This window comes from Protopterus annectens, chromosome 1.part1 (genome assembly GCF_019279795.1).
Source record: "Protopterus annectens isolate FY-2018-M chromosome 1.part1, PAN1.0, whole genome shotgun sequence".
NCBI classification, from domain to species: domain Eukaryota; kingdom Metazoa; phylum Chordata; order Ceratodontiformes; family Protopteridae; genus Protopterus; species Protopterus annectens.
The window spans coordinates 20,040,527-20,067,519 of record NC_056726.1 but is presented as its reverse complement, the minus strand read 5'-3'; the positions used below and the strand labels follow the sequence as shown (position 1 = coordinate 20,067,519).

At 42.5% G+C, this 26,993-nt stretch overlaps 1 protein-coding gene across 1 annotated transcript in view; it reads left to right on the top strand.

Moving 5' to 3' along the window:
* ZFR (zinc finger RNA binding protein) overlaps window positions 1-26,993 on the top strand; it is a 1,793,456-nt gene that overhangs the window by 1,350,634 nt on the left and 415,829 nt on the right. Inside the window, exons 21-22 of the mRNA XM_044085369.1 lie at window positions 21,938-22,143; window positions 22,505-22,655. Of these exons, the coding sequence (XP_043941304.1) occupies window positions 21,938-22,143; window positions 22,505-22,655 (357 nt within the window). The remainder of the gene's footprint in view (window positions 1-21,937; window positions 22,144-22,504; window positions 22,656-26,993) is intronic.

Sequence of the window (26,993 nt, the reverse complement as noted above, 5' to 3'; positions counted from 1 at the left end):
TGGAGGAAACAAAGCACAATCCTACAGTAAACAGTCTCAATGACTTCCCTCTGCCATCACCAAGCACTTATCTTTTGGCAGCCCCCGTAGAGGGAAAATTAGCACTTCATGCTCAAAATTGGCAGTTAATAACCCAGGACAAGTGGGTATTAAACATAGTATCCCAGGGATACAGATTTCATTTCCATACCTTGCCAATTCCAAACGGTTGGCCAGATCTGCTACAAGATCAGTGTGCAGAGGCACAGAAACAAGTTACGTTTCTCATGGATATGGGGGCTATTCAACCAGTACCAGAACAGGAAAAAGGACAAGAGTTTTATTCAAGACTGTTCCTGGTACCCAGAAAACACAATGCCTGGCGCCCAATACTGGATTTATCTATTTTGAACACATTCTTGGACATACCAAAATTCAAAATGCTGACTTTGCAACAGCTTCTGCCTATGCTGGGCAAGAACGCTTGGTTAGTGACTCTAGACTTAAAAGAGGCATACCTGCATATGCCAATAAGGGAATCGTGCAGAAGATACCTCCGCTTCAAGGCTGGTTTTATGCATTACCAATTCTCTGCATTGCCCTTTGGCTTATCTACTGCATCCAGGGTTTTTACAAAGTGCCTGGCACCAGTAATTGCATTTTGCAGACAAAGAAGCATACAAATCTATCTTTACTTGGACGACTGTCTCATTCAAGCAGAAAACAAGGACATTCTTCTTCAACATCTGTCATTTGTAAAAAGGCTTCTAACATGCGTAGGGTGCACAGTAAACGAAAAGAAATCACAACTGGTACCCTCTCAAAAGATTACATTCCTGGGTGCAAGCTTGAATACAACTGCCCAGATGGCTTACCTTATGCCAGACAAGCAAAAGGCAACTGACTACTTACTTCAAACAGATGGCAACAAAAACCCAGTTATCTGCAAGACAAATTCTGCAGGCTTTGGGGTTCATGGCATCCCGCATTCTACTAATTCCATATGTAAGACTGCATATGAGGAAACTACAGTGATATCTAAAAAGTTTATGGAGTCAGCATTGTCACAGTCTGGAAACAATGATTCCTCTCATTCCCTGTCTACAACAGGAGTTTCTTTGGTGGGCAGAGACATGTCACCAGAACATGGGACGGTCTTTCACTCTACCCCCTCCCACCCAAACCCTAACTACAGACACATCAGACTATGCTTGGGGGGCCCACCTGGCGGGGAGATGCATTCAGAGCATATGGAGCCCAAAACAAATGCATCTGCACATCAACCAGAAAGAGATGTTAGCTGTTGAGAATGCCCTGACAGCCTTCAAGGGCTTACTTCATCCAGGACAACTACTGATAAAGATGGACAACACCATGGTTATGTGGTACATAAGCAGGGGGGTACACATTTCATACCCCCTTTGCAGACTAGCCATGGCATTGTGGGACACAGCCTTGACTTACCAATTACATCTTCAAGTTCAATTCCTGCAAGGAAAACAAAGTACTCTGGCAGACGACCTAAGCAGAAATCTTATGGACCCTCACGAGTGGAAACTGGATCCACAAGTCTTCAGCATGATAGCAGAGAAATGGGGGAGTCTGGACATGTATCTATTTGCCTCTCCCCAAAATTATCAGCTGGACAAATTCTTCACAAGGACTTATCACAGACAAGCATGGAAAGTGGATGCCCTATCCTTCAGTTGGAAAAACCAATCAAGTCTACGCCTTTCCTCCTCTGCCCCTCTGTCCCTTTTCCCCAAGGTCTTACTAAAGGTCAGACAGGAAAAAACAAAAATGATCCTAATTGCCCCGGACTGGCCTCGCCAGCACTGGTACCCAGTTCTAAGGAATATGGCTCAACTCCTTCCTTGGTACTTGCCTCAGATACCTCATCTACTGTCTCAGCAGAGCAATCAAATTCTACACAATCAGCTCCACACTCTGAACCTGTTAGCATGACTGTTCATTTAATTATTCAAACAACACCTCTCAGTAAATCTGTGATGGATGTTATTTTGGAAGCCAAAAGGCCTAGTACTAGAAAATCTTATGCTGATAAATGGAAGAGATTCTGTGCTTGGAACCAAGCACAAGGGACTGGGCAAAGCCAAATATTCCTCAGATTTTACAATACTTGAATGAGATGCTTGACAAGGGCCTATCTTTTTCATCAATAAAAACCCATGCCTCTGCCATCTCGGCTCATTACAACACAGAGCCTCCCATCTTTTCTCATCATCTGCTAAAACAGTATCGTAGAGGGGCCAACATTTTAAGGCCTCCCAGAAGATCACCAACTCCTGCATAGGACCTCAATTTTGTGTTGGAAAAGCTCACCCTGCCTCCATTTGAACCAGCAGCTACTGCGGATATAAAGTTTTTATCTTGGAAAACAGCTTTCCTCCTGGCAATCACTTCAGCAAGAAGGGTTTCAGAACTACAGGCCCTCATGGCTGTGGAGCCTTTTATTACATTTCACCCGGACAGGGTGTCCCTCAGGACTAATCCTTCCTTTATGCCTAAGGTGGTATCCAGTGTGGCTCTTAACCAAACTATTCACCTGCCAACTTTTTACCCAAATCCGCAGAACAAGGGGGAGCGGATTCTGCATTCCTTGGATGTACACAGACAGCTAAGATTTTACTTAAACAGGACCAAATCTCTAAGAAAGTCTGAGCAGCTACTGGTGGCGTTCGCTGCAGGATCAGAGGGGAAGGCTATTTCAAAGCAGACAAGCCACTGCATTCGTTTCTGCTACTTGCATCATGGCAAACCGGTGCCCAAGGGAATCTGGTCACATTCCACCAGGGCTGCATCTACCTCAGCAGCTTTTCTCAGAGGAGTGCCAACCAAAGACATTCTAGAAGCTGCTACTTGGAGTTCTGTTCATACTTTTACAAAGCATTATCATTTGCCTTTCTCCACTAAGTCCAGGGCAGGCTTAGCCACTGCAGTTCTGCAGGGCCTTATAGCCGCTCCTAATGCTATTTAGTTCCAGCCTCCCATCCATAGCTTTGGGATTCTACCCAAATGTAATGACTGCAACAGTGAAACACGAAGAACATAGTACAGTTGTGTACACTTACCATAAATGTAGATGTTCGAGTGTATTCACTGTTGCAGTCTGGATTAAGCACCCGCCATCCCCCTTTTTTCTAGAACTTGTCTTTCCTTCACTATATTCTACAGCCTTTGTGGTGTATTTGCTTTTAGATGAAGGTAAAGTTTGTTACAATTGCATTTATATATAGATATATTTATATATATTTTTGCTCTCCATTTGGGGGGGGCACCTGATATCTTGGGCAAGAAAAATTGATGAAAATGGCGTTGGATGCATGTTTTATACCCCTGACGTCATGGAAGAGGAGACAGCAACCGACACAGGACCCAAGACTTTGATATTCAGGCCGACTGAGGGCAACCTGCCAGCAGATTACCCAAATGTAATGTCTGCAACAGTGAATATACTCGAACATTTACATTTATGGTAAGTGTACACAACTGTACTTTATCCCTGCTGTGGTAGCCCTCGGCCGGCCCGAATACCAGCGTCAGTGTTTTTGTGCGCTGGCTGCTGTCACCTGTAGTCTGATGTCAGGTCGTCAGTACTGTAAAGCAAGGCAGCTGATGCCATTACATCAGTATTTCTTGCCGTGGAGCCTGTAGCAGAAACAGTTCGCACGAGTGCCGGTCAATCGCTACCAGAAGTTGAATTTCAGCAGAAAACGTCTAAAGCTAAGTACCCCATTGGGGACCCTTTTTTCTTGCTCTAACCTATGTCTGAAAAAGTTAACAGTTGTCTCGCCTGTGGAAAGCAGATCCCACACCGAGACTTTTATTCTTACTGCATCACTTGTTTAGGCCCAGACCAACGACGTCCCTTGTTGCCGATTCTGTGCTCTTTAATGCAAGAACCATTCGCCGTAGAGCTGTTTTTGTAGACATTTATTTTCGTATTCCGTTTTCGAATTCTGATATGGCTTCCGTCAGCCAACACTCCGCCGACATTCCGAAAAAACTTTTTGTAGAGACAGGCCACACAAAGCTAAGCCTTCCAACAACGCTACTACTAAGCAAGTCGTCAGTTCTCTGGAATTCATTGATGAGCTTTCGCAGCACCTGATGCCCGACTTTCTACGCAGGCCTCTGCTGAGACCCGTTCGGAGTCTGGTATGCCGCAGAAATCCACTTCGTCTTCCGAGCCTTTGTCTGTCTCTGCTTCGGCTGGGTTCGGAGCCGCGACGCAGGCACCGGCTTCCGAGGAGGCCGTTCGCACTACCGATTCTAGACAAAAACTGACGTCTTCTCTTCCGACTACTGTTTCTTAGAGACCTACAGATTCTCTCAGGCCTCGAAGCCAAGCCACTACTAGGCAATCTGCTTCTAGCCACCATCTTGCTACTGCTCCCCCACCCTAAGCTCAAATGCTTAAAATGGCAAAGGATCTCATCTCCCTTGTTTGAGGTACTCAGGCCCCTACTCCAAAAAGGGAAAGGCTTCCTTCTCCAGGAATTGACAGACCAAGAGTCTGAGGAATGTGATTATTCTGCCTTTGAAGCGAAACACTATGTCTAAGGATACGAAAGAGCATAAGCCCTCGGGCTTTAAGAAATGTACTAAATGTGGTTATAAGATGTCAACCACTGATGGACACTCTGTGTTTATTGTCTGGGGGCTATTCACCTCCAGAAATTTTGTATATTTTGCCATGCATTTAGCCCGCGTGTTCTTCAGGAAAGGAAGAACAAACTCATTTTGAAAGGACTTTTGAAACCCTCCTTAGAGGAGGATTTGGGAAGGGCGTCTAGCTTCAAGTCCTCTCCCTCTAAGAGTAAAACTTCCAAGGCTAAAAAGCGTTCTCCTTAACTGTTTGAGGATTCAGATGCAGAGGAATCCATCCCCTCTGCCTCCCCTCCAGAGGACCTCTCCTTCGGGGAAACTCTTCACTCCCTCAGGGAAAATTTTCAGTGGGAATCTCAGGACTAACTACAGTCAAAGAAACTACTTAGAGAGTTTCTGGTCCTGCCCAAGCACAGACCCCTGGCTATCCCACCTATTCTAGTAGTGGTGGATGATGTTTTCCTTGAATCCAGTTTTAGCCCCTGATGCCCTGCCCTCCCGCTAAACCTGACAGGTACTACAGAGTACCGGATTCTCTCAAATACCTGTGTAGGAACCCTGCTGCAGACCCTGAGGTCATTCCACAGGGACCCAAAGGAGCTAAGACTAGTTCTGCCAAGAATCCTCTTCCATGTTCTTCGTGTTTCACTGTTGCAGTCATTACATTTGGATAATCTGCTGGCAGGTTTCCCTCAGTCGACCTGATTAACAAAGTCTTGGGTCATGCGTTGGTTGCTGTCCCTTCTTCCATGACGTCAGGTCATCAGGGATATAAAACATGCAGCTGATGCCATTTTCATCAGTCTTTCTTGCTGTGTGGTGCCTGATGCAGAAGCAGTTTGCAAGTGCCGGTCAGCCGACTCCTGAAATTTTCGTTTTCGAGTTTCAGAACCAAAGTCTTCAACCTAAAGCTAAGTATCCCATTGGGGAAACTTTTTCTTGCTCCTTACCGATGTCTGTAAAAGCTAATAATTGTATTACTTGTGGGAAGCAAATACCTCATAAGGATTTTCATTTGTACTGTATTCCTTGCCTAGGCCCTGCCACAATGTACCTTGCTGTCGGTTTTGTGCTAAATTTAACCAATGCACTATTAAGAGTCGGTATATTTTTGCATCTAAATATTTTGGTTCAAGATTTAACTATCCAGAAATGTTGTCGGTTAACAATCCAACTACCGGAATACACAAAAAAACGCAAAGAAAAAGAGACGCAGACCGTCTAGGTCCAAAACAGACGACGAAGCTTCTCCTAAGCCAGTCGCCAGTTCGCCGGTATTCAGTGAGGAGCTTTTGCAGCCCCTGATACCCACTACATTTGATTCTCAGGCCTCTACTGAGACCCATTCGGGGTCCGGTATGCGGCAAGACACTTTAAGTATTGAACACACTGATGTCTCTACCTTAGATGGGTCCGGAGCCGCTAAGCAGTCACCGGCTTCTGAGGGTGTTTTCAGGCCTAAAGATTTGTATATTAAACCAACGCCATCTTCAAAGCCTAGGCCAAAACCAACTTCTATGTCTAAAAAGCTGACGCTTGGGCCAGGTGCACAGGCCCCTATGCCTAAAAAACAAATGATCAAAATGGCTGAGGATTTAATTACCTTGATCAGGGGTTCCCAACCCCCTCCTGCTAAGAGGCCTAGGCAAGGCACTGATTATGAATCTTCAGATCAGGTTTCCATTTCTTCTGATCAGGAATTATCTATTCCACCTTATGAGAACTCTAATGTAGAAGAATCCATCCCTTCTGCTTCTCCTTCTCAGGATTTTTCTTTTGGAGAAACTTTGCATACCTTAAGGGAACATTTTCATTGAGAGAGGATTTTTCAGAATCTAAAAAGAGGCTTGGGGATTTCCTTCTTCCTCAGCATAGGCCTTTGGCTATACCTCCTGTTCTAGACAGTGTTGATGATGTTTTCTCAGAATCCAGCATGATTCCAGATTCCCTGCCTCCGGCTCCTAGTAAGCCAGACCGATATTACAGGGTTCCTGACTCCCACAAATTCCTTTTTAAAAACCCTACTGCTGACCCTGAAACCATTTCTCAGGGTCCCAAGGGTGTTAAGGCTTCTACTGCTAAAAATCCTACTCCTTCTTATAGAGACTCCAGGGCGCTGGATAGATGGGGTAAGAAGGTTTACATGTCGGCAACCATGGCAATCAGGGCTTTAAACTGTCAATTTCATATGCTTAAATATCAGCAACATGTCATGGGCTTACTTAAACAGAAAATGATGTTGATTTCTGACTGTATGGAAAATAGAGTTACATGATTTATTGCATTCAGCTAATCCAGTTGGAAAGCATACTTTGCAATGTGGTTTTGATTCCTTGGTGGCCTCTTGCAGGGCCGCTGTAACTGGATCTGTGATAAGAAGGCATGCTTGGCTCAAGGAGCAAAGTCTTGCCTGATCATGTTAAAGTAAAATTGTTGGATGCTCCTTTACAACAGGACAGTCTATTCGGTAATAAGGCAATAAGGCAGAAGTTGTTTTGAAAAAGATGGAAGATAAAGCTAAATCTATGCAAACTGTAAAAGATTTCCTACAAGTGCAGCCACCCAGGTTCAGTAGGCACTGACATACTAAGAATTGGTCCTTTCCAGTGCCCACCAGAGCCGCACAGGTGAAACCCAGACACTCTAAAGGCTCCAGGTTTCAGTCACAAGGAACGTACAGAACAAAAAAATAGGGTGCCTCCACCTCCAAATCTGGAAGTAGCAAGGCACCTCCCTATGGTAAACAGTCTCAATGACATTCCTCTGCCATCTCCAAGCACTTGCGTTTTGGCAGCCCCTTTGGGGGGAAAACTAGCACTTCATGCAGAAAATTGGCATTGAATTACCCAGCACAAGTGGTTTCTAAATATAGCATCCCAGAGATACAGATTTCATTTCCACACGTTGCCAATCCCAGACGGATGGCCAGATCTGCCTCCAAATCAGTGGGCAGAGGCCCAGAAGCAAGTTATGTCCCTCATGAATATGGCGGCTATTCACCCAATACCAGAAGAGGAAAAGGGACAAGGTTTTTATTCAAGACTTTTCCTGGTACCCAGAAAAGACAAATAATGGCGTCCAATTCTGGACTTATCCATTCTAAACACATTCCTGGACATTCCAAAATTCAAGATGCTGACTGTACAACAGTTACTGCCAATGCTAGACAAGGATGCCTGGTTGGTAACTCTAGACTTAAAAGAGGTTTACCTGCATATCCCAATCAGGGAATCTTGCAGAACATGCCTCTGGTTCAAAGCAGATTGTTTGCATTACCAGTTCTCTGCACTGCCCTTTGGCTTATCTAATGCGCCCAGGGTATTCAAAAAGTGCCTGGCACCAGTAATTGCATTTTGCAGACAAAGAAACATTCAAATTTATCCTTATCTTGGATGATTGTCTAATTTAGGCAGAAAACAAGGACACTCTCCTACAGCATCTGGCATTTGTAAAAAGGCTTCTGACTTGCCTAGGGTACACCATAAACGAAAAGAAATCAAAACTTGTACCCTCTCAAATAATTACATTCCTGGGTGCAAGCTTGAATACAACTGCCCACATGACTTACCTCACGCCAGAAAAACAAATCCAATTGATGACTTACTTCAGACAAGTGGCCACAAAAACCCAGTTATTTGCAAGACAAATTCTGCAGGCCTTGGGGTTCATGGCTTCCTGTATTCTACTAATTCCATATGCAAGACTGCATATGAGGAAACTTCAATGGTACCTAAAAAGCTTATTGAATCAACATTGTCACAGCCTGGAAACAATGATTCCTATCATTCCGTGCCTGCAGCAAGAGTTCCTATGGTGGGCAGAGGCCTTTCACCAAAACAAGGGACTGTCATTCATTCCACCCCCTGCCAAACCCTGACTACAGACACATCAGATTATGCTTTGGGGGGGGGGGGGGCTGGGCGCATCTGGCAGGGAGATGCATTCAGGGCAAATGGAGCCCAAGTCAAATGTACCTGCATATCAACCTGAAGGAGATCCTAGCTGTACAGAATGCTCTGACAGCCTTCAAGGACTTTCTTCATCCTGGACAACTACTGATAAAGATGGACAACACCACTTTCATGTGGTACATAAGCAAGCAGGGGGGTACCCATTCCTACTCCTTTTGCAGACTAGCCATGGCTTTGTGGAACACAGCCTTAACTTACCAAATACATCTACAAGATCAGCTCCTGCCAGGAAAGCTAAATACTCTGGCAGACGAACTAAGCAGAAATCTTATGGACCCACAAGAATGGAAACTGGATCCACAAATCTTCAGCATGTTGACACGCAAATGGGGGAGCTTAGACATGGATCTTTTTGCCTCACCCCAAAACTATCAGCTGGACAAATTCTGCACAAGAAGCCATCACAAAAAAGCTTGGAAAGTGGATGCTCTATCCTTCAACTGGAAAAACTTATCAGTCTACGCCTTTCCCCCTCTGCTTTTGCTCTCCAAGGTATTAATAAAAGTCAGACAGGAAAAAAAAATGATTCTGATTGCTCCAGACTGGCCTCACCAACACCGGTACCCTCTCCTACGCAGTATGTTACACCTTCCACCGTGGCACCTGCCTCAGACACCTTATCTACTGTCTCAGCAGAACTATCAAATTCTGCACACTCAGCTCCAAACTCTGAAACTTGCAGCATGGCTAATCAACTAATTTCACCAGTTACATCTCTCAGCAAACCTGTGATGGATGTCATTTTGGAGGCTAGAAGGCCTAGTACTAGAAAATCTTATGTTGATAAATGGAAAAGATTCTGTGCCTGGAACCAGGCACAAGGAATAAGCACAGCAATGCCCAATATTCTTTAGATTCTGCAATATTTAAGTGAGATGCTTCACAAGGGCCTATTTTTCTCTTCCATAAAAATCCATGCCTCTGCCATTTCAGCTCATTACAACACAGAGGCCTCCTCTCTTTTCTCATCCCCTGCTAAAGCAGTATCTCTGAGGGCCAAAAATTTAAGACCTCTCAGGAGAGCACCACCTCCGGCATGGGATCTCAATTTTGTGTTGGAAAAGCTCACCCTACCTCCTTTTGAGCCAGCTGCTACTGCAGACTTAAAATTTCTCTCTTGGAAGACAGCTTTTCTCTTAGCAGTCACTTCGGCTAGAAGAATTTCAGAACTGCAGGCTCTCATGGCAGTGGAGCCTTTTATTATTTTTTACCCAGACAGGGTGTCGCTCAGGACCAATCCATCCTTCATGCCTAAAGTGGTATCTAGTGTGGCTCTTAATCAGACCATTCATCTGCCAACTTTTTCCCCAAATCCACAGAACAAGGGGGAGCGGATTCTGCATTCATTGGATGTACACAGACAACTAAGATTCTACTTAAACAGGACAAAATCTCTAAGAAAATCGAAGCAACTACTGGTGGCATTTGCTGCAGGGGCAGAGGGAAAACCTATTTCAAAGCAGACTATTTCAAAATGAATAAGCAATTGTATTCGTTTCTGCTACATGCATCATGGTAAACCTGTCCCCAAGGGGATCCGATCCCATTCCACCAGGGCTGCAGCTACTTCAGCAGCCTTTCTCAGAGAGGTTCCTACCAGAGACATTCTAGAAGCTGCTACCTGAAGCTCAGTTCATACGTTCACCAAACATTACCATTTACCTCTCTTCTCTAAATCCAGAGCAGGCTTTGCCACTGCTGTCCTGCAGGGCCTTATAGCTGCTCCTAATGCTGTATAATTCCATCCTCCCATCCATAGCTTTGGGATTCTACCCAAATGTAGTGACTGCAACAGTGAAACACGAAGAACATAGTACAGTTGTGTACACTTACCATAAATGTAGATGTTCGAGTGTATTCACTGTTGCAGTCCTGGTTACCCACCCGCCAGCCCCCTACGTTTCTCTCTTTATACCTCTTCTTTCCTTTACTATGCTCAAAAGCCTTTTTGTTGTGTTTGGAGGTATAGTTTTTGTGTTCTAAATTACATGCATATATAACTATATATATTTTGCCCTCATTTGGGGGGCACCTGACATCTGGGGCAAGAAAAACTGATGAAAATGGCGTCGGCTGCATGTTTTATACCCCTGACGACCTGATGTCATGGAAGAAGGGACAGCAACCGACGCAGGACCCAAGACTTTGTTAATCAGGCCAGCTGAGGGCAACCTGCCAGCAGATTACCCAAATGTAATGACTGTAACAGTGAATACACTCGAACATCTACATTTATGGTAAGTGTACACAACTGTACTTTCTGACAAAGACTCCAGAGCTCTGGACAGATGGGGTAAGAAAGTATACACCTCTGCAACCTTTGCTATCAGAGCTCTCAGTTGTTAATTTCATATGTTAAAATAACACACTTTGAAACAATTAAAACAGGAGATTGCTACCTCTCCTGACGGTGCCAACTCAAAAGAGCTGGCAGAATTACTACACTCTGCTTCTCAAGTGGTCAGGCACTCATTACAGTGTGGATGACGCCCTAGAAGCTTCTAGCAGAGCAGCAGTGACAGAATCTGTTATTAGAAGACATGCATGGCTGAAGGAACAACCTCTCCCTGGTCATGTCAAGTCTAAACTTATTGATGCACCCCTAGATAAGGAACGTCTTTTTGGGGGAAAAGTAGAAGAGGTGTTTAAAAAGATGGAAGACAAAGCAAAATGTATGCAAACAGTAAAAGATTTCTTTCAAGTTCAACCTCCCAGATTCAGCAGGAACTTCCCCTCTAAGCACTGGTCCTTCCCTGCTCCCAGCAGACAGGGCCAAATTAACCCCCGCAAGGACAGGACATCCAGGCCCCATCCCAGGGCCAGCAAAGAAGCAAACAGTGGACCACTTCTGCCTCTAAGGCAGGGAGTTCTAAGCCAAGCTTCTATGGTAAGCACTCACAATGACTCTCCCTCCCCCCTCTGCCCTCCTTTCACTCATCTAAAACTAGGAGGAAGGCTCACCCTCTTCAAAAGGACAGTTGGGTCTCTGTAACCAAGGACCAATTGGTATTAAAAATTTCTCAGGGATACAGATTCTCCTCCAGTGAACTCCCTATTCCAAGAGGGCACCCAGACCTCCACCAAAACCAGTGGGCAGAGGCATTAAAACAGGTAAAAACTAATATACCAGGGGGCTGTAGAACTTGTCCCTCTGGATCAAACAGGAAAAGGTTTTTACTCCAGACTATTCCTTGTTCCCAGAAGAGGGCACTTGGCGCCCCATCCTGGATCTATCTAAACTGAACACCTCCTTAGTGGTACCCAGATTCAAAATGCTAACCTTGCAGCAGCTTTTCTCTGCACTGCGCTTTGGCTTATCCTACTGCTCCCAGAGTGTTCACCAAATGCTTGTCCCCAGCTATAGCATTCTGCAGACAGAGAATTATACAGATTTACTCTTACCTGCACAACTGCCTCATTCAGGCGAACAGCAAAGAAAAGTTGCTCCAGGATCCTGTCTTTGTCAAAAAAAACTCCTAACTTTCCTAGGGTTCACCATCACTGAGAAAAAATCAAAGCAAAACTCCACCAGGAAAATTGTTTTCCTGGGAGCTGTGCTAGACACAGCCACCCTAATGGCCTTCCTATCCCCAGGAAAGCAGAGCTTCCTGCCTCAATAGTTCACCCAGCTGGCTTCCAGAAGTCATCTCACTGCAAGGCTGTTCCTGCAAGCCCTGGGATACATGGCATTTTACATCCTTCTCATCCCTCTTGCCGGGCTTCACATGAGAAAGCTTCAGTGGTACTTAAAGAACCTTTGGTGTCAGCACTCTCAGTCCCTAGAGACAACTCTCCCCCACTGATCCCTTGCATAAGGGAAGAATTTCTCTGGTGGGCAGAGGCCTGTGCCATGAACAAGGGTCTTCCCCTCATCCTCTGTCCTTTCGGCCAGACCATCACCACCGATGCCTCAGGCATAGCTTGGGGCGCTCACCTAGCAGCCAGGTGTATCCAAGGCCTTTGGAATGCCCAGCAACTTCACTTGCACATCAACCAAAAAGAAATTATGGCAGCGCAAAATGCTCTGACTTCCTTCCAACACCATCTCAGGCCAGGGGTCCTCCTTATAAAAACAGACAGCATCACAGTAATGTGGAACATCAACAAGCAGGGGGGCACCCAGTCTTACCCCCTGTGCAGGTTAGCCATGAGTCTCTGGCTTACAGCCACCTCCATGGGTCTACACCTAATTGTCCAGTACTTACCAGGGATTAACAACACACTGGCAGACCACCTAAGCAGAAACTTACTGGACCCCCATGAATGGCAGCTCCACAGAGAAATCTTTCTGGAAATCACCCAGGAGTGGGGGACCTCAGAGGTGGACCTCTTTGCCTCGCACCTCAGCCACCAGCTGGACAAGTTTTGTACCAGGGAGCATCACCATCTAGCATGGAAGGTGGATGCCCTGACCTTCCCCTGGAGCTCCCTCTTTGTGTATGCATACCCTCTTCTGCCCCTTATTCCCAAGGTTCTTATCAAAATAAGAGAGGAGAGACCAAAGGCCATCCTCATCACTCCAAATTGGCCCAGACAGCATTGATACCCCTTACTATGCAGTCTGCCCTTACAGCCCCCGAAGCTGCTTCCTCTAAGGTCAGACCTCTTGACCCAGGAGAGGGGGAAGGTACTGCACCCATACCTACAGACTCTTAAACTTTCAGCGTGGCTTATACACTAAAAACTAACAAGAAGTTACTGTTAAGCAAACAGGTCCTGGGTGTTATCACAGAGGTCAGAAGGCCCAGCACAAGAAAATCTTATGCAGGAAAATGGAAAAGATTCTGCTCCTGGAAACAATCAAAAGGGGGCAGTACCTCCCAACCTTCCATCCTTCTCATCCTGGATTACTTAGCAGAGTTGTTCAATAGTGGCCTCTCCTTCTCCTCTATTAAAATCCATGCCTCGGCCGTCTCTGCCCGTTATGATTCAGACCCTCCCCTCTTCTCTCATCCTTTGATTAAGCAATTCCTCAGATGAGCTTCTAATATCAGGCCTCCCAGAAGACCTCCTACTCCACCCTGGGACCTGAATTGTGTGTTAGAGAAACTAACCTTACCTCCTTTCAAACCTGCTGCTTCAACAGAATTGAAATACCTCTCCTGGAAGACTGCCTTCAAACTAGCTATCACCTCAGCCAAAAGGGTCTCAGAACTTCAAGCTCTATTGGCTGTCGAGCCCTTCATAATTTTCCATACAGGCAGAGTCTCCCTGAGGACTAATCCCTCCTTTATGTCCAAGGTGGTATCTGATGTGACCCTTAACCAGGCTATACACCTTCCCACCGTCTTTCCCAACCCTTTTAACAAGGGGGAAAGAATTCTACACTCACTAGACGTGCACAGACAACTCAAGATACTGTCTGGACTGCACTACGCCATTCAGAAAAACTGACCAGCTTCTTGTAAGCTTTGCCCCAGGGGCAGAGGGGAAGCCCATCTCCAAACAAACCATTTCCAAATGGATTTCACACTGTATCCATTTTTGCTACAGACTACATGGAAAACCCTAAGTCGCTCCATATCCACTCCACTAGGGCAACCTCCACTTCCTTTCTCAGAGGAGTACCTACCAGGGACATTTTGGAAGCGGCCACCTGGACCTTTGTCCATGCCTTTACAAAGCATTACCACCTACCTCTCTTTTCTAAGTCTAGGGCAGGGTTTGCCTCTGCAATTCTGCAGGGCCTCCTGACCCATACCTAGGACTCTACTTATCCTTCCACCCTTTACCTCAGCTTTGGGAATCCTCCCACGGGTGATGACTGCAACAGTGAAACACGAAGAACATAGTACAGTTGTATAGACTTACCATAAATGTAGATGTTCGAGAGTATTCACTGTTGCAGTCTTGGTTTCCCTCCCTCCATCCCCCTTTTAACATCTTCCCCTATGGGGACACATGCTTCCCAAGGTGTCTCTTAGTCACTAGGACCACTTCTCTCTTTTCCCTTGTGCTTCTGACGGGTTTGGGCAAGAAAACCTTAATGTAATAACGTCGGCTGCCTTGCTTTATAGTACTGATGACCCTGACGTCAGACTACAGGTGACAGCAGCCGGTGCACAAAAACATTGACTCTTGTATTCGGGCCGGCCGAGGGCTACCACAGCAGGGATAACCCACAGGTGATGACTGCAACAGTGAATACACTCGAACGTCTACATTTATGGTAAGTGTATACAACTGTACTTTTCAGGCTCTGCCCTTTGGCCTCACTGCAGCCCCAGAGTGTTTACCAAATGTATGGCAGTAGTCACAGCTCACTTGAAACGCCTAAGATTCCGAGTGTTTCCTAGACGACTAACTCCTAACTGCCACCACCAAGCATCTACTAACAAAAACAAGAGACTCCACTTTGCATCTCTGCTCTCAATTAGGGATCTGCTCTCAATTAGGGATCACAGTAAACTATGAAAAATCTGCCTTGCTGCCCCCTCAGAATATAATTTTTATAGGAGCAGGACTAAGTACAGCAAAGATGATAGCCAAACTCCCTCCAGAAAAGGTACAAGTTATGAAACATCAAGTTTCAAGTCTTCTTTCCAAGAAAAGAGCGTAAGCAGGGATAGTCGTAAAAGTCTTGGGAACCATGGCAGCAGCAATAACCTTGATCCCGGTATCAAGTCTGCACATGAGAATTCTTCAGTGGTTACTGTCCACTCAGTGGTCAATGCAGCAACTACCTATGTCCCGCAAGATATTGATAACGGAATCTTGCAAAAAAGACCTTAGTTGGTGGCTTTACTCAACTCAAGTGAAAGTAGGTCGACCGTTTGTACTCCCCCAACCCTTGACCACAGTGACCACAGACACTTCTCAGATGGGGGGGGCATTATCTGAGAAAGACAGTTCAAGGCACTTTGGCAGGATAACGAGGCCCATTTGCACATCAGTGTCCTAGAGGTGAAGAGTGGTGCTTCTAGGGTTGCAAGCATTCCAAGACTCTCTTCGACTGGGAACAATTGCAATACAGACAGACAACATGTCAGTAGTATGGTACAGAAACAAACAAGGAGGAACCAGATCTTACACCCTTTGCCAGGAGGCCCTGTGAGAGTATGACAGTGGGTGACCTCCTCCCAGTGCTTTCTGATAGCAATGCACATCCCGGGGAGATCCAACGTGATAGCAGACAGACTAAGCAGAGTGATTCTGATGCCTCATGAGTGGTCCCAAAAACAGGAAGCAGCGGAAAAGTTTTTCCTGCAAATGGGGCCAGCCTTGCTTCGACCCTTTTGCCACATCAATGAATGCCAAATGCAGCAACTACTTTGCCCTTATCCCCCTTCCAGGGGAGTCACCAAGGGGTGCACTTACACACGATTGGCCCTCAGGTCTCCTCTATGCCTTTCCTCCCTTTCCATTGATACCCAAAGTTCTTCATAGAACCAATTGCTTGGGAAGGGAGTTGATACTCATCACCCCTTACTGGCCTCATCAAGTCTGGTTCTCCTTCCTGTGGCCTCATCTTCAGGAGGAGCCCTTGGGTTTTGCACCCAGTTCCAGACCTTCTGACTCGTGTATCAGGAACGCTCCATCCATCTCTTCAGTCCTTCAAGTTGACAGCTTGGCTGCTCCAATTCCAACCATAGCCAGGCTCCCTAACCTGTCTTCTTCATTAAAACAAATCTTTATTTCTTCTCATAAGCCTTCCAACAAGAAAGATATATTCAAGCAAATGGAAAAGGTTTTCTTCATGGGCTTCAGAAAATAGCATTGATACTTTTTCTGCCCCAGTAGCTTCTGTTCTAGAATTTTTGACAAATCTGTTCAATGAAGGGACAGAAGCAGTTACTATTAGAGTTCTGTTAGCGGTGATATCCTGTTTCCATTTAGGTGAATCAGGCCTCAATATTATGTCACACAGACTATGCAAAGCCTTTCTTAACTGTACCTTTTTATTAAGACCACTTATTAGAGACCCTCCAGCACCATGGGACTTAAATTTTGTCTTATCCCGTTTAGTCCCGTCCCCATTTGAACCAGCATCATCCTGCGATCTCAAATATTTGTCCTGGAAAACTATTCTTTTGATAGCTATACTTTTGCTAGAAGGGTGTCAGAGCTGCAAGCCTCGTCAATAAACCCCCCCCCCCTACATGATTTTTCACACAGACACAGAGTATCCTTCCAAACAAACCCCTCCATTTTACCCAAAGTATGTTCAGACTATAATTTGAACCAATCCATAGAGCTACCAGTGCTTTCCCTTGCTATGAAAATAAGGCAGAATGCATGCTGCACCAATTAGATGTACATAGACAATTACGCTTCTCCTTACATATAACAAAGGACTTTTTCTGACCAACTATTTGTATCCTTTTCAGATTCAAGGAAAGGTGCTCCAGTTTCTAAAGTGACACTTTCAAAATGGCTCTTAGATTGAATAACCTTTGTTTACAAATCTCAAAACAAAGATCTTTCCCATAAAGTAAAAGCTCATTCTGCAAGGGCAATTGCAACCTATTTTGCCTTTAAGGCTACACTGCCCATTGATACCATTTGTGGTGCAGCAACATGGGCAAGACCATATACCTTTATCACTCATTACAAAGTCGATTTGGCCTCCAGGAACAGGGCCTGCTTTGGTTCCACAGTTCTGAAGAATTATTCTCCCTTAAGCCACCCAAGAAAGATGTTGCTAGGGATGCTGTCCCAACCTGCTAAGAATGAAGGCACATAATCATGGAGACTGTCACATAAAGAAGTTATGTACTCACCATAACGTTTCATGTGTGTTGTCCATCTCACCTTCATTCTTACATCCCACCCTCCTTCCCCCAGCATTTTGCTCCTGGAAGACCGAGTTAATACAATTGGCTACTAATGTTCTCTGACCTTTTTGGATGCTCTATTAAATATTAAAGCTATCTTAGTATGGAATTATTTTATGTAGCTGCAAACAAGTTCTGAGGCACTCTCCTAGTGCATGATGGGATATAGGGGATAGCCACGAGCTAGTGAAAGATCTCAAGCTGGTGTATAAGGCCGAGTCAGATCTGAGGATCGGATCCAAACCCAACCTGCTAAGAATGAAGGCGAGATGGACAACACACATGGAACGTTACAGTGAGTACATAACTTATTTTTCCTGGTTGCATAAAGGTACTGTTATTTTTAGTGTACCCGAGTTACAGCTGTCACTGAGCTATGTTCCTGTGACTGTTGAATCTAATTTGTTGTTCTAGCCATAATAGATTTTTCACTGTGCTTGATTTATTGTTGATGTGATAAACTTGTGTATTTGACATATTTTTAATGTGTTCAAGTTATTAATTTATATTGTTACTGTTGCTCAGTTTGTTTTTCTACCCATAGAACTGTTTGAGTTATTGTTGTTGCTCATATTCCCCTGTTGTACTTTAACTGTCATGCCAGCTAACTCACTTGGTAGTGTGTTCAGCTGTTGCCTTAACTTGTCCATCTACTTTGAAGTTCTTGGAAGTTTTTGTGTTCCTATTGTTAGCAGAGTTAATGATTGTTTACCTAACTCTAGTCTCAGCTTGGATGACCAGCTAGATGAAGTTACTACAGTTTGCCGAGTGTTTGTTTTGTCTTTGTCAATACTATGATGATTGTTTAGTTCCCGATTGTCTAGTGTTACAGATTAATGGTTTGCCCCCAAGTTATTGCAGCACTTTTAACCATTATGCTGGTCTTCCTGAATCCTTCACTTATTTCTGCATCATGGTTTCATTGTTTGCTGTAGCCCCTTTTGTAGCAAGCTTGCTTGCAGTTTGGCCCATTGAGGCAGTGCAGCAAAAGTCACATGCTTGTTGATAAGCTTTTAATCCCAGTAAACAATGACACTGTTTGTGAGAGGTGCAAATACTTACATTGGCGATCAACCTCTGACTTTTCACCAGTATTGTTAAGCATACATTGACGTAATAGAGAAGTTTTTATGTAAGCCTTGTAGATGCATCACGTATTCCACATAGACACATTATTATACCAGCACCTGCATCCTCACTTGTTTTTACAGGGTGGTCTTCAGTGCTATAGGTGTGTACGCACAAGGTTCATAAGACCTGCAACTTCCTAAAGTAAAGTCCCCATTATTGGTGATTTAGTAATTAGACATGCAAATTCTGTCTTCCCTTGGCTAGAGAAGAAGCAGGTGACCTTAAGCTTGTTCCTTCATCCAAACCATGAATACGACTTTGTAGTTGCCCATGTGGGGGGTGAATAATCTTAATCTTCCATGGAAGAGATGCAGAGACATATGCTGGATCTCTCTCTACATGTATCTGAGGAAGGAAACACTGTAATCTTAAATGGTATTTTGCCATCACCAAAATGATAGTATCACAATACAGAGGCAAAATAACTGACTTTAAAGATTGGCTTTGTAACTGGTGTCATTCTCAGGGGAGAATAGTATATGTTAGCATGGAATGAGATGGCTGACAGGGTGTCCTGCTTTGCCAGAGATGGACTGCACCTTTTTCACTGTGGTTTCTGCATACCGGTTGAAACCTTTACATTTTTAGGTCATGTCTAGCTCCTGGGAAACAATGACCATGCAGTGCCTTTGATTTGCCATAAGAGGCGATTTTGACCAGCTGTGTTTGGGCAGTTAAGAGCCTGATCAGCTGGTCTTTGGTGTCCTGTGGGAAAAGTCCAAAACAGTGCTCAGCAGCCAGTACTGTGCACAAGGCGACTATTAGAGAAAGAGTACAATGCAAATGCCTTTTTCTTCAGATGGAATTAAGGTTTCCTTTGTACATTTTCCCCAATTACTCATATGCAGATTGGAGCAGATAAAATTAATTCTTGGAACCCTATACTGGTAAAGAAGTCTGTGGATATAACTTCAGCTCCAGATTATATTCAAACCTTCATGGAGACTGTCACTTACCCCTTGCACTTCTTACCCCAGTAGGAGAGGGGAAGTATATCACCCCAGCCCAGCATCTTTGAAACTCACAGCATGATGGGTGCATCCGATTGCATCGTAACTCCAAATAGAGAGTACATTGTCAAATGAGATACTGACATACTTTTCAACTATCCAGAATTTTACAGAAATCATTGAGGACTGAAGTCACTAAATGACAGACATTTAAGTTTTAGACTTCTTCATATCCTTCAGAAAATACATGGCAGTGTAAAACTTGTTCTAGCAACTTTCTAAGTTTATAAGAACAGTGTTTAAAATCTGTCCCAATTTTGGGGGCTTTTGTCCTCCCATTATTTTTGACTTTGTCCATAATTCTTGTGCCAAGAGGTTGAGAGGTATGAGTGCTGCATATGTTAAAGGACTGTAGCCAGCTATTAGGAAATGTTATATAGTTAAGTAGCAGAAGATTTCTTCTAGGACTGTAAGTAACATCATTGCACCTGGTTCCTGCTGCTCTAACCTTAGCGTGTTACTGTGTTCACGATTACTTTTGTTATTCAGGATTGACTTACACACACAGACGCATTGTACCAACAGTAATAGTCTTCTTGTATTGACTTACTTCATTATCTTTGTTTCAGTTAATCTGTTCCTGACTGAGTTGTTTAAACTAAGACTGCCCCATGTGCTTCTTGTTCCTTTATGAGACCTTAAATTTACGCAGGAGAGACTTAATTAGATCCTTTTGAGTCCACCTTTTGCCCAGTGTTAAATGTTTGGCTTCAGAATCTCTGTTTTGAGCGGTGGTGGTGCTGCGGTAGCATTGTCACCTCACAGTAAGACGCTGTCCGGTTCGATTCTCAGCTAGAGCGTCTTCTGCGTGGAGACATGCATGAATGGGCGTACCTTCGTTGAAGGTTGTGTGTCAGGGCTGGTAACTCGGCACGTAAAAATCAACTACCAATCATTAGCGGACCGGAGTTCCGCTGTGGCGACCCCTAACCAGGAAAAGCCGAAAGACACAACAACAACCTTCTGCAACAGTAGATTGAGTTGTAGCCCCTGAAATGCATAATACATTAGTTTCACATCTGTGCAGAGGTTATTTATAAACAGATCTTTTATGCTTAAAGCTGCTTCAAGTAAAACACTGAACTGGATATTACAACTCTCAGTAATTTATAAAGGAAAAAATAGAGGAAATCTGTTTTACTTGCATTGCATAGTTGCAGATGACTCGGTGTCATGTAGGCATGCCTTATCCAGACAGATTGACTGATTTGGCTTGTATGCCAAATGAGAACAAGGTTTTCATTTGTTAGATAAAATTTATCAAAGTGGTTAAGTAATTGCATTTTTTTGCTTGATCAGTAATGGCAGTCGGTGCAGAACTCAATAGAGCGGCTACTTTTTGGAGTTTTCCGTGTATCATATTTACACCAGTTCTGCATAGTCCGTACTAGCTTACCTGTTTGATTTTGCATCATTTCTAAGATTGTGGTCCTACTTTATATAGTCCTGCATGAACTGATTTAACCCACCCTCAAGGATCTACTGGCCTTGTATCAGTTGTCTAAAGCCTTGTACTCATCTCCCATTATATTGCTGAAGGTTCTGAGGTTGTGTCTTTACTTTTCTGGTGAACAGTCCTTTTCAATGAATTGTACCTTTGGAAATTCTTAAAATGGTTTTCAGGATGTTCCTCGGTGCTCACTGATTTTAAACAGTCCATTGATAGTAATAATCTTGTGGCCCTTTACATCTTGTTTTTATTCATTTGTGCACTTATTAATTTTATAGATACTTCTATATTGGACTTCTGTTGTGTTGTTGTATAGGTATTAAGCATATGAACACACTTGAATTTAAATTTAAGTAGAGGCTCAAAATGTAGCACTTGCTGACAGTGTTGCTTTTGAAAATCTTTAAGGAATGTATCTTTCTTCCTAGTCCTTAGAAGGATTAGAAGTTTAAACCAGTGTTTAATCCGAGCACATACTTTTATTGAGAGTTGTATTTAAGCCGAGCAAGGCAGTCGGTCCTCTTGCAGTCTTCTTTAAAACGGTTAGTGCATCTTCTAACAAAAAAAAAAAAAAAACTTGAAGGTAAGTACTTTGTGCTGATAGAGAAGAAATCACTGTGACATGAAGCTTGTCTAAGGGCCCTGTTTATCTGTTGGCCAATTAAAAAAGTTGTCCTCTACTAGATTTGCAGTCTTTAACATTTAATACCGAAGTGATTTAGTTGCTTGAGAATTCTCAATGATGATCACAAATGGTGTATATGCAGTACTAAGCTTGGAGTAGACTGTGCAGAAAGAATGCTTGCTACTGAATACAAAGTTAATTTAAGTCTTATAGTAATGGTAAGCTGTAAGAAGCAAGTACATTGTTACAGCTAGCGTAGATCCTTTCATCTGAATGTGTACTTGAACTTGTTCTCCAGCTTTGCAAGTTGTCGTGCAAAATTGTATGCACTGAAGAGCATATTTGATTATTTTTTTTTATTTTATTAGCCTCCTCGCCGCCCAGACTCCTCTGATGATCGTTATGTTATGACCAAACATGCTACTATTTATCCAACTGAAGAGGAATTGCAGGCAGTGCAGAAGATAGTCTCAATCACTGAGCGGGCACTGAAACTTGTCTCTGATAACATTACAGACTTGGAAAAGACCAAAGGCAAGGATGTTGATGATAAAAAAGAGAGTAATCGAGATAGGTATGTCAAAATGTTACTTTGACCTCCTTGCATTATTTTAACTTGGTAATTTTGTTGTAGGTGAATCATGGTAAAAACAAGCTACCTTTTGACGTATCTTTGGAGACTGAAGCGCACATACTAGTATTTATTTTATGTAGTTGATTTTAATCACATAAGACCAACTAGACACAATGCCTCTTTTCAGGTTGTCTTGAAAACAGTGGTCTCATACTAAAGGAATGTAACCAGAGAATGAGGGAATTAAAACGACAGTGTAAAACTCATCTCTGCTTTATTGTAAACCTAGACAATTAAATATTTTATTGTGAACAAGAATATTTTTAAACATGAACGTTGATGAGATTTCTTTTGTTTACAGAGCACTGAAAGGAGTCATGAGAGTTGGAGTATTGGCAAAAGGGTTGTTACTTCGGGGAGATAAGAATGTTAGTCTGGTGTTACTGTGCTCAGAAAAACCTACTAAGTCATTATTAACTCGTATTGCTGACAGTCTGCCTAAACAGTTAACGGTAAGTAAAAAAGAAAGATTAAATAAAAAAAAGTACTTCAGTCAGCAAGTATGTCAACAGTAATGTATAATGGAATACTCTTGGAAATGAGCCAGTGGTTGTTTTGCAGTATTTGAACATGACATAAAATGTGCTTTGTGCTTTGAGCCACTTAATAACCTCTCATGTATGTCTTGTATATGTACACGCCCAGTCAAGTCTTAATGCATTTAAATATTTTTTCCTTTTTTTTTTTAATACAGTAAAATGAAAATAAGAAAGTAGTGCTGAATGTTTATTTTTCTTCAGCTAATATGTAATAAACTAGACCTTCATGTGCACTGTGGAGATAACATTGTGATGAGTAAGCTTTGTGTGTGTGTGTGTGTGTGTGTGTGTGTGTGTGTGTGTGTGTGTGTGTGTGTGTGTGTGTGTATGAGAACGTGTATGCTGTTCAGTGTAAGTGTATATCTATGTTGCCTGTATATACTAAAACTGCCCTCATAAACCTTTCAAAACTTTTGAGAAACAAAGCAGTTTGTGTCAGTTTGTTTGAACTTGTTTTCCTATTCGCTCACTCCTTGTTTCTGGAACAGTGTGGACTTTTCATTCCCTGCTTTTTGTTTCATCACATTTAGTCAAGTTTCCAAATTATGTTTTTTTTTTTTTTCGTGAAATACATTGAGCACTCTGCTTTGATATGTTGTAGAACCAACTTCTACTAATATTCTGTGAGCAGATGTATGGTCTCAGCCTGGGTATATTGAAGAAGTCTAGCTATAATAGCCACTGTGGGTGTCCCGTATACACCCTTGGGTGCGCACACATGCACATTTGCAGAAGATCTTTTATTTTGCAAGTTTTCATTTTTTGCTTTAACCTTCTTGCCCTCTGTATTTAACTGTGTATCTTTTTTGTTGTAACCATTCTTACTAGTTACATGTATTTTTCAGTAGGAAATCTCCTAAACACCTCTGCATTTTCTCCAGAACTGTGTTATCTTACTACCTATTGTTTTAGTGTTCTTCAGGGTATTTATTGAATCCTTACTGATTCTAGTCCCCTTTCATGTGGCTACACTGTTGGCTCCAAAAACTGTTTGAAAAGAACAATTTCTAACCTCAAGTTTTATTCAGTGTTCTTGTTACCCCATGTGTCTTGCATTCCTCCTAATTGTATACTCAAATGTCCTTGTAACCTTGCTGTTTAGATTTATCTTTTATGTTCATTTTTAGCAGTGTCACTAGTTCAGAAGGGAATATGGTTACCTTTTGACACCAGAAAGGTGGGATAGCTCTGGCTTCTATCCCCACACTGACTGCTTGGGTTCCTGTTCCAGTACCGATACGGTAGTTCAACATGGGGGGGGGGTGCCCTCCTTTGAATGAGATGTTAACCTGAGGTCTCCGCAGCCTGAGATAAAGCCTGTAAAAGATCACATGGCATTTATCAAAGTGTGCGGATGCTTCATTCATCCATCCATAAATCCACAACCCCTTTTTCCCATTTTTTGCACATGGGGTAGGGGTGTCATTTCAATAGTGGCAATCATCTAGAGGCAATGTGTACACCGCCGGATGCTTAATGTCTGTACATTAATCAACAAAGCAGTATTCAGATACAGTTGAAATTACAGTGAAGAAAATAAGAAAATATGGCATATTACACATCTTCATGAACTGTTTAATCCATCATGTATATGACCATTTTAGTATTTACCCATTTCTTTAGTATTCACTGCTGTTTGTAAGATAGTACCCCATTTACCTTTCCATTTCTGCCAAGTCACTAGCATCCTGCTCTTTCATTTTAACATGCATCTATAATAATTACTTGTAATACTGCTCATTATTTCCCTCAGTTGCCTATATTACATTTCTTTTATTATCAGATTCCAGAAACGTTTCTTCCTAAGTACAGTCATTAAGTAAGCATCCATTAAAAACAGTCTTCTCAACTTTGTTTAACTTCCACTTTAGCAGGTATATTTTATACACAAATTTCTAGATGAAGTGCCACATTCTGGTTTCATTGCACAAACTTTTTTGTCAACAAAAATGCCTTTTTTCTCTTATCAGAGTTTCCTACTCGAATCACAGTAATATTTCTTTGTTGTTCCTACATTTTGTGTTCAGAACTGAATAATTGGTCCAGCATGTTCGCTCTATAACAATATATTTTTATTATAATCATGCAGACAAGTACCCTTCCTCCTTAATTTTTCATTCTATCAGTGGTCTGTATTTTCTGTTCAATAATTTATTAAAATGTTCTTCTCCTTGTATTATGTTCATAAATTTAAAGACCTGAAAATACCACAAAGTTTATCTTGATTAGACAGAGTTCGGCAGTTAGTGCAGAGGATTAAGGCACTGCTTCCTGTAATCCAGGAATTGATTCCTTTTCCCAACTATGTGACTTTGCAGTTACTTTAACTGACAATGCTTTGGAGCAGATGAGAATTTGGGATAGGCTTTTCAGTGATCTCCTGGTCCACATGCCTAGTACCTTTCTGCAGACCTATCCCCCCCTTCTCTTCCTTATACAGGATGCTCTTTTTTATTGTCTTGAATGTCATTTCCAGAACCAAAGCTTCTGTAATGGTTACAGATGCACCTTTCCTTAATAATTGCCCATATATATATATATATATATATATATACATATATATATATACATATATATACATATATATATATATACATATATATATATATATATATATATATATATATATATATATATATATATATATATATATATATACATACACACACACACACACACACACACACACACATATATATGTGTGTGTATATGTATATATATATATATATATATATATATATATATATATTTACACACACACACACACATGTTGAAAGCATTTTAATTAAATGTAGTTTCTTTTAAAACGTCTTCTGCATTCTGCTGTTGATTTCATACTCCTTAATATAGTGTCCCATTGTGGTTTGACTGGATCAGTGTTCTCTAATTGAATTCCTAGTGATCTGAATAAAAACACCAAAAAAATGTGCGTTCCATGTTCCTTTTACATAACCAAAGCCTGTACTTCTGGCTAGATTGAATATCAGACATGTTGTAATCAGAATGACTTTTAGCAAATTTATTATATAAGAAACATGTCAGTTATCTAAGAAGGAATTGACGCATCTTTTCTAACACGTAGAAACTGTGTGATACTGACAATTAAGAGCACTCAGGAGTTCTCTGACTTTTGGCTCCTCCCCTGATCCAATTGGCTTCTTTTTTTTTTGCAGGTTTCCATTCTTTTGTTGAGGCATACATGTTCTTAGTGTTTCACTGTTGCAGTCATCAGATGTCCAGTCAGGACACATCCAAGTCAAGACAGACAATTCTACAGTAACTCATTCTCTCTGGTGTAGCTCTTTTGAGTGTGTATTTTTAACTCCCAGTCAGTGTGGCTTGAGCCTTTAAAAAAAATGAACTTAATCACTTTACAGTTCAAACAAATATTCATATTTCTGGAACCATACGTGTTACTATAAAACTGTAAATGACAAACTGTTTAGGATAAATGAATCTTTACATTAGTAGCATTCATTCAATTTGATGCTTTAAATTGGATTTTATATCCCACTATAAAGGCAGTGAATATTAATTGTGTAATGTTGCATAAACAGCTTATGATATCTCAGTAACTATTCAAGCAAGACGCATCATGTCAACAGGAATTTCTTCATAGGTTCGTAGGTAGGTACTAGGCTATCTGCCCGAGGGCATTTAAAGCCTAGCCAGAGTGTGTCTGCTTTCACCACCCCATTGATTAATTAACTGATCCTCTGAAAGCAGAGCCAATGAAGTGATCCCAGGGGTGTATTTTCTGTTACCCATCCACTCGTCAAGATTTCTCTTGAAGAGTGTTAGTGAGGGGCTCTGCCTGATGTAATTTGGAATTTTGTTCCAAACCATGGGAGTCTGTGTGACAGGAGTCTATCCCTCCAGCATGTTCTATTTATTGTTGTGGCGAGGTTTAGCTCACTAGAGCGAGTGGATCACAGTGACTTGGATTTCTTTAGGTGGAGCATGCCCATCAATTCTGAGTTGGACATGGCTTTGTAAGTCAGGCAGAGATCACCTCAGAGTAAGCGATATGCCACTGAGTACAGCCGGAATTTTTTCAGTCAGGCTGCATAGGACATATATTTGAGACCAGTAATCCTCTTGGTGAGGTACTTTTGTGGTCTTTCCAGCTGTTGGAAGTGTCTTGTGAGGTACATCCCAAATGGGGCATTGTACTCTATGATGGATCTAATGAGTGATGAGTAGAGGGGCACTATAACCTCTTTATTTCTAGATGCGAACCCTTTAGTAATT